The sequence below is a fragment of the Pan paniscus genome, chromosome 9, assembly GCF_029289425.2.
Source record: "Pan paniscus chromosome 9, NHGRI_mPanPan1-v2.0_pri, whole genome shotgun sequence".
Taxonomy (NCBI): Eukaryota; Metazoa; Chordata; class Mammalia; order Primates; family Hominidae; genus Pan; species Pan paniscus.
In genome coordinates this window covers 37,208,511-37,217,773 of record NC_073258.2, presented here as the reverse complement: position 1 = coordinate 37,217,773, position 9,263 = coordinate 37,208,511, and the positions used below count along the sequence as shown (strand labels likewise).

Here is a 9,263-nt window from a genome sequence, read left to right as displayed (position 1 = left end):
GCAGGCTGAGTAAATACTAATGCCCATTTCACCTACAGGGAAACAGATGCACTACTGCTTATGTACGTCAGTTCATGAAAAGCAGAACTCTGAGTCAGGCTTATTTATGGCTGCCTCATCATGTTCTGTTCCTCAGATATAAAAATTAAAACAAACAAACAAACAACAACGACAACAAAAACAACGGCCTAGCACAGTAGCTCATGCCTGTGTAATCCCAGCACTTTGCGAGGCCAAGGTGGGTTGACTACTTGAGCCCAGGAGTTTGGGACCAGCCTGAGCAACATGGCAAGACCCTGTCTCAAAAAAAAAAAAATAGAAAAATTAGCCAGGCATGATGATGCATGCCTTTGGGCCTCAGCTACTCGGGAGGCTGAGGGAGGAGGATTACTTGAGCCTAGGAGGTCGAGGTTGCAGTGATCTGTGATCACAGCACTGCACTACAGCCTGGGCCACAGAGCAAGACCCCATCTCAAGAAAAAGTAGTAATAATAATAATAATTTCGATTAAAACTGACCTTGGAAATAATGTAACATAAAAATTATTTTGAAAATAGCATTTGGTTATAATTTTCAGTGTAACTGTTAATATGACAAAAGTTTTGAAGACTATTTTCTTAAAATGGCTTGTTAAACTGAGTTGGATAGTTGGATTAAGCATTTTCTTAACAATTAATACACCAGGGTGCTAATTATTTTAGAAGGCTCTTCTGTTAGGGTTTATAATTCATCATGTCATACCATACAACTTGTACTATATTAGCCTTCTTCTATTGATTCATGTCAGCTGACACTAACATAAACCTTTTTGTGACAAGTTAATTAAATTACCATTCATTACCATCCAACTTAAATATAGTTATCTTGACAGTTATAGCAGAGTTGCCAAAAGAGAGAAACAAACTCTTCTAAACTTTATAATAATCAGTGAAAATTTCATATTAGTGAAATAAAAAGGATAGTTCTTATCTGTTTGGCTTCATAAGTCTTCTATTCTCTTTCCAAAGTTTTACATTTCCTATCAGTTACTTTCCTAATGTCATACTAATTTTAAATTCCTTCTTTCCTCCTGTAGAGCCCTTTTAAAGGTGTTCTAGAAAACTTTACTACTCATCAACTTCAAGGTTTATTGAACTTTTGTGTTTTAACATTTAAAATACAATAGAAATGTTTATATTTTCTCACATTTTACTGCACAATACAAAACTGATTTAAATGCATTAAGAAACAACATTTTGTTTTTAAATAAACACTAACAAAATGTTTGGCAAGAGATAACACAATTTATTTAAATATATTCCGACTCAAGATGAAGGCAAGCGGTTTATCTAGAAAGGTTTACATATTTTAGCTATAGTTTTTCATTGAACCATTTTTTTGAAATGTCATTCTTTTCATTCATGCTTCTTTTATCCTCTCTCTCTAGAAGTTCACAGAGTTATATAAGTGAAAAACAAGACAGATAGAAACCACCCTAAACATATGGCTTTATGTACATAAAAAATTCAATAATGTTGCCATAACCCCTAATACAGTGTGATCCTTATTTATTATCCAGAATAAACTTCTGTACATATTAAATTCTTCAAGTATATCTAGAGCAGTGCTTGTAAAAGTGAGGTCCCACTGCTAAGTTAATGGCCATCTCTTTGAAGATCACTTCTACTTTCAACACAATTATGGTAGAGTTCTAATAGTTTTTTTAATTTTACATGTATCATACATTCTCAAATATTCCAAAATGCTCAAATGAGCCAAACATATACTTTGATTTACATCTAGCTTAATATTCCCTTTATACAGCACCAGAGGTTAAAAATGGATCTGAGTAACCAAATATTCTCTTTCCTTTATTAGTTAGAGTTTATCATCATTTATTTCTATAACATTAAACCCAAATTGAAGATGAAGACACCCTGGGTCAAATGCTTTCACCTTAAATAAATAAACATTTCATCCACTTCATACTTAAATACCAAGTTGTTTTCCTATAACATATGTTTCTTGGTAACAACTACTGAATCAACTAAGCTGAACACCAACTTGTTATCTTTGAGGACTAGGCAAGTCGGATAGGATTCTCTAGGTTTGCTTTAAAACTTTTAAGAAACCTGGTTGCCAGTTCGTCATCAACCACTCGACTGTCACTTGACATTGTGACTGTTATGAGCTGGCGCTGCTGCAGTTTGGCATTTCCCTCTTCATCCTCAGTGAGCTTCAGCACAGGTCGGAACCTCCCAACCGCCAAAATGCAGGCCTGAGGAGGGTTAATCACTGCAGTAAATTCGTCGATGCCAAACATCCCCAAGTTGGAAATACTAGGGGGAAAAGAAAAAGCTCTGAAGGAGGCATGTCCTTAATCAAAGTCCCCTTTCCGTGAAGCACATATTTTATATATTTTACTAGGCAGTGTAGTAAGGCAAGAAAAAAAATATATGAGTAATGAAAAAAGGAAACATTTAGTATTTACAAATAAATTAATTGTGTACACAGGAAAAATAAGACTATAGATAACTAGTAAAATTAATAAGTAAATTTAGTTAAGTCATCAGATAAAAGGTCAATATAACAATCCATTTTATATCGAGTCATGTCCCACATAATGAAGGATCACATATACAACGGTGGTCTTATAAGATTATAATGGAGCTCAGGAATTTCTGCTGCCTAGTGGCATCATAGCTGTCATAACAACATATTGCAATTACTTTATTTTAAAAATAAATTTAGTGTAGCCTAAGTATACGTGTTTATAAAGTCTACAGTACTGTATAGTGATGTCCTAAGCCTTCACTCATTCACTGATTCTTCCAGAGCAACTTCTAGTCTTGCAAGCTCCATTCACGGTAAGTGCCCTAAACAGGTGTACCATGTTTTACTTTTTACATTTTTACTGTACATTTTAAAAATGCTTAGATATGTTTAGATATCCAAATACTCATCATTATGTCACAACTGCTTACGGTATTCAGTAGAGTAACATGCTGTATAGGTTTGCAGTCTAGGAGCAACTGGCTATATCATACAGCTAAGGTGTGTAGCAGCATGTACCATTTAGGTTTGTGTAAGTACACTCTATGATGTTTGCAGGATTTGCCTAAGTACACTCTATGATGTTTGCATGATGAAACTGCCTAACAATGCATTTCTCATATCCCCATCATAAAGTGGCACATGACTCTGCATACAAGTTGCTATAATTAGAAAATAAAAATTTAAAACAATACCATTTATAATAGTATCAAAAAACAAATACCAAAGAATAAGTCTAATGAAACATATGCAAGACCTCTACACAGAAAATTATAAAACATAACTGAAAGAAATCAAATAACTGAATACACAATGGTTTCTACCATATTCACAGGTTAGAATACTCAATACTGTAAGGATGTCAATTCTCAAATCATCAAAAGACTTAATGCAATCCCAACCAAGATACCAGCAAGGGGTGTGTGTGTGAAAAATGGCAAATCAATTTTACAATTTATTTGGAAATATGAAAAGCCAGAAGACAATCTTGAGGGTGAACAAAATTGGAAGACTTCATTACCAGCTATCAAGAGTTGTAGCTTGGTGGTAGTAAACAAAGGATAGACAAACAGGCCAATGGAAAAAAATAGCACAGAACTAGACCAACACATATATAATCACCTTTTCAATGCTATGAAAAAGGAGAAATCAATATTCAATACATGATGCTGTGTAAATTTAGTATCCATATGGGGAAAAAAGAGCACTTGAAACTTCACATTATATACAAAATCCAATTTCAGTTGAATTGTGATCTACATGTGAAAAGTAACGTAAATGCTTTTAGAAGATAACACAGAAGAGTAACTTCATGACTCTGGGATAGGCAAAAATTCCTAACAGAAAACGAACAGTACCAACTACAAAGAAAAATACTGATAAACAGGAATTCATTAAAACTCAGAACTTCCGTTCATTTAAAAAAATCACCGAGAGAGTCCCAAAGGCAAGTCACAGAGTGTGAAAGCTATTTGAAACGATATATATCCTACAAAGGTCTGTGTATCCGGAAATAAGAACTATACATCATTTTTTTAAATGGACACCAGATTGCAGTGGGTACTTTATCTCATGAATTACCAGATACCCAAACGGCTGATGAGTGAAAAGTACTCAACATCACTAATTTGCATTTCCCTACAAAGAGTACCACTACACACCCCAAGAACTGTTAAAATTTAAAACCTAACATTATTAAACACTGGCAAGAATGTGGAGCAATGGGAATTCTCAGGACTGTTGGTGGAGGTGTAAATTTGTATAACCATTTGGAAAATTGTTTGGTAGTAGCTGCTAAAGCTTCTAACTTAGGAATTCTACTTTTAGGTCTATACAACAAAAAATGTACATACATTCACTATAAGACACTAATAAGAATGTTCATAGCACCATAATTTGTAATAGCCCCGAACTGGAAGCAACGCAAATGCCCACCAACAGTAAAATGAATTCTGGTATATTTATACAATAGAATATTATATGCTGCAATAATAAATAAGTGGTTGTTTCACATAGCAATATAATATTACAGACATTAACATTGGGGGGGTCAGATACTAAAGAATACATAATATTTATCATTCCATGTTAGTCAATGTCCAACGAACGTTTAGTTCAACACTAATAGGTTCCTACTAGCTTTAATATGAAAGCCTGACTAGTCTGAAGAATTTTTTCAGATATTCTATTGTCTAAATAAAGTATTTTTAGCTTAAATTTTAAAAAATATTTCAGATAAATGAAAGGCTGACAGAGACTTTATAAGTCTTACATCTATCTGTTTGATGCTATGGATAATTAAGAGTTTAAATTTTACCTAAAAGATCCTCCTTGGTATTCTTCAGGCAACAATTTTCCATCTCTTGCTTTCTTTGATAGAGCCTGAGAAAAATACAAACAGAATAGGACAACCAACAAAATGTTATACAGTTGATCTTGTCACTTGAAATATTTGTACATCATATACTCTCATCTCTGATATGCCTTGATTTGATTTTGTTACCTATATAAAAATAATTTTCTCTAATTATAAGAACAAACAAGAGCACAGATAATTCAAGAAACTAAAGCTGTTAATCAAAACTCTAGAAAAATCACTTCCTTTAACAATTTTTCAAATGTGGGAATTACCCTGTGTACCATCAATTACTATGCAAAATGCTTTAGAGTTTCCTATATGCAAAAAGAAATTTTCTATTTTGCCTATAAAACTTTATGGTAAGAAAAAAAATACAAGAATCCATTCTGATCAATCTAGTGTTTTTTAGTTTGTTTTTTTTTTTTTTTTTTGAGGAGTCTCACTCTGTTGCCCTGGCTGGAGTGCAGTGGTGTGATTATGGCCTACTGCAACCTCCATCTCCCAGGTTCAAGCAATTCTCTTGCCTCAGCGTCCTGAGTAGCTGAGATTTCAGGCACCCACCGCCATGCCCAGCTGATTTTTTATATTTTTAGTAGAGATGGGGTTTCACCATGTTGGTCAGGCTGGTCTCCAACTCCTGAACTCAAGTGATCCACCCACCTCGGCCTCCCAAAGTGGTGGGATTACAGGTATGAGCCACCATGCCTAGCCAATCTGTGTGTTTTAAATAAATTATCCAATGGCAACCAAAGTAGTATACCCACAATCCCACAACCAACATTCTGTTTTTATCTTTCAGAGTTCGCTTCATCTTTATCCACAATCTCAACCCCACACAATGGTTATAAAAAATAAATTTTATATTTAATTGTTCAATATTATATGTATCTTCTGTGTTGTCAGCCTTCAGAAATGATTTTTTAATGTTTGTTCCTAAAGACTACATCTGCCTAATTTACTTGGTTATTTCCCCGTGTTATAATTTGGTTCACGGTTTCTTCTGAATTATTTCAGGTAAATTTTCAGAAGTGGAATTATAGTGCCCTAGAGAATAGACTTCTTTTGGTTCTTGATCCTATAGCTAAATCATTTCCTGAATGAGCTAGTCCAATTTACACTGCCACAAGGAATATAAGGATGTACTTGATTCATATCACTCTTGACCACAGCGATTTCTAAAAATCTTACAGAAGACAAGACAGATGACACATTAGTTAAATTTTCCTCTCACTTGTACTTGGAATTAACCACATTTCTGTTAATTTTTATTTTTCAGTGCTTAAAAGCAAGGGAACAGAGGTTGAGTCATCATATATAAAAAATTAATAATGAATTAACTTAAGAGGAAGGGTACAGAAAAATGAGGTCACTGTCATTTGGGTAGATAAAATAAATGTGGAGTTTACTTAATATTTTGTATTACATAGGCAACATAGGCACTATTACAATCACAGTTGATAACTAACTTTAATTCATGGATGATTTAATTTTTTAAAATTGAAAGTCTTTAAAAATATCAAAAATCTAAAACCACATTACTGTAACGTACTGCCAACAGAAACAATTACAGGTGTATGCTATTTGGATGTGGTTATTTATAAAACTATTTGGATTCAAAGTAAAAAATGAGATGAATTTTGACTTATACAGTTCTTGGAATAACGGGAGAGAGAATAATCTATAAAAGCATTTTTCCTCCCTTAAGCAATGTAATTGTTCACATGATTTGAAAAGACATATATAAACTTTAAAAGGCATTTTTTAAAGGCAGATGATCTCAACATATCCTGATGAACTACCACACACACAATTACCACAAATGAAACAAATTCATTTTAATAACTAGATTGCAAGCACACATACTAAAAACAAAAACTCTGTAGATCCTAAATACATCAACAGGAAATTCTGTCAGTGAACTCTAGTAAGAGTCTGAAATAGGTATGGAGTCTGAGAAGGATCGTTGGTTTTATCAATTTGTAATCATCACTGGGATCTCCTGGCAATGTGGACTCAAAATCAAAGTACATGTTACCTGAAGCATCCAGCTGAAAGAATAAAAAATGACCACTAAATATTTCTACAATACATCGAATGCCTTGCTAATTCATTAAAAAAATTTACTGGGTACTTATAAGGTAAACTTTGCCTCTGCCTTTTAATACTGTTATAAGTAATGAAGAATTAAGAATAACACGGGATCCAAGGTGTGTTACTACATTACTTTATTCAAGGAATACCAACTTGAACTTGGCTGGGGTATGCCTACAGCCCCCACACTGGCATCCTTGGGATTACAGAGGGTCAAGAAGTAAATGCGCAGTACAGATACTCTTAACTTGGGGTTCATGGATGAATCTGCAGAGAGCCACAAACTCTTGAAAAATTAATTTCAATGAAACAAGTTTTACTGAAATTTGTTTTAAAATAAATTCACCAAGCAACTACTGTATCCCAAGCACTCTTCTAGAATTAGATAAATGGCAATGGACAGTGAACATCAGACAGTAGGGAACACAGAAGGGTGAACAAATAAATAAACAAGGTAATTTCAAAGACTAATAAACCATATGAAGACAATAAAACAGGGTAATGAGATAAAGAGTGTTAGGAAACTATTTCAGCTACAGAAGCTGCAGAAGGCCTAAGAAATTAGCAACTGAACTGAGAAACCAATGATGAAAAAGAGCCAGCCAAGTGATGATCAGAGGGAAGTGTGTACTGGATAGTATGTCTCTTAGTGAGAATCCAGAGCTCAACCTGTCCATGATCCCACAGTCTTTTCAAAAAGACTACTCCTGCCTCACCAGGTAGAGAGCCTTGGTTTCTTTGCTGCAGGTTCTCTTATCCACTGCCTACTTGCTAAGACCACAACCTCACATTCCTCAGGGAATCTTCACTGCTTCTTTGGCAGAGTACTCTCCCGTTTGACTCAGGTCTCTTCTTTCTTAACCCTTTTTTTCTCCCAGTTGCATACAGTAGTCCCCCCTTATCTGCAGGGGATACTTCAAAGACCCACAGTAGGTGCCTGAAATGGCAGATAGTACTGAACTCTATACATACAGTCATGTGCCGCATAAGGACACTTAAGACAAAGACATAAATAAATGACAGTGGTCCCATAAGATTACAATGGAGCTGAAAAATTCCTATCACACAAATACGTACCATTGTAGCACTATTTCCTTATACTATTCAGTACAGTAATAGGCTGTACTGCAGGTTTGTACCATACAAAGCCTAGGCGTGTAGCAGGCTATCCCATCTAGGTTTGTGTAAGTACACTCTATGGTGTTCACACAATGACAAAATCGCCTAACCATGCATTTCTCAGAATGTATCCCTGCTGTGATGCATGACTGTACTATTTTTTCCTACCCATACACAATTATGATAAAGTTTAATTTAAAAATTAAGCACAGTAAGAGATTAACAATAACTAATAATAAAACGGAACAATTATAACTGTAAAAATCATGTGAATGTGGTCTCTCTCAAAATAGCTTGTACAGTACTCATCTATTTTCAACTGTGGTTGACCACGGGTAACTGAAACCATGCAAAGTGAAACCTTGGATAAGAGAGAACTCCAATATTTCAAATTCCAAACCAAAAGATTGGTCTTACAGACACAGAAAACCAATTATTGTACTCCTTTTCTTCTACCTGGTGAATCAACTAATTATGGTGCATTTGGTATAACTGTTGAGTCCTTAGCTATTCTTCTTGTTAATTTCTGAAAATCTAGGAGCTGCTTCTCAAGTTTCTTTTTTTTTTTTTTTGAGAGAAAACATTACTGATTCTAGAAGGCTGATAACCTGACCTCTATAGTCATACAGTAGTTATGTAACTAGTATGTGGGAAGCAGCAAAGCTGAGTGGTTGGGAGGAGGCTCTAGTCTACAGTCTGATTGGGTTCAGATGCTGGCTACATCACTTAATAAGATTTGGGGCAAATTATTTAACCTCTCTTTTTTCCCATCAGCTGCTTCATCAACCATATCAAATTATTATCTTGTACTTGATAGGGTGGTTTTAAAGAGGATTAATATATATAAAAGGCTTACAGCAAAAACTGGTACAAAGTATGCCCGCTGCTATTATTGTTAGAGTTGTTAAAACATTAAGCAGTACAAATACTTCTAGAACTTGCATGTCTTTAAACAAGAGGATTACAAATACTATATTCATATATGAATTAGTTTTTTCTCTCTGGTCGGAGCAGATTTTACCCTGGAATTAAAATCATTCTAAATTTTATCTGTTTAAATACATAAACATTCTACTTTTTTAATAAGCCATAGTACAAAGCTTGATGTAGAAATATTGACGAGACTCAAACTGTATAAAATGGCACTACTATTCCATAAATG

At 34.4% G+C, this 9,263-nt stretch overlaps 1 protein-coding gene across 2 annotated transcripts in view; it reads right to left on the bottom strand.

Annotated features, from left to right (window-relative positions):
* Positions 1 to 1,263: 1,263 nt before the first annotated feature.
* The window catches only part of PDHX (pyruvate dehydrogenase complex component X), a 79,449-nt gene continuing 71,449 nt past the window's right edge, over positions 1,264 to 9,263 (bottom strand). For both annotated transcript variants that reach the window (XM_003830374.5, XM_008955851.4), the window contains 2 exons: positions 4,850 to 4,914; positions 1,264 to 2,318 (listed from right to left, as the gene is read on the bottom strand). In XM_003830374.5, the coding sequence (XP_003830422.2) occupies positions 2,060 to 2,318; positions 4,850 to 4,914 (324 nt within the window). In that variant the 3' untranslated portion in view covers positions 1,264 to 2,059. The remainder of the gene's footprint in view (positions 2,319 to 4,849; positions 4,915 to 9,263) is intronic.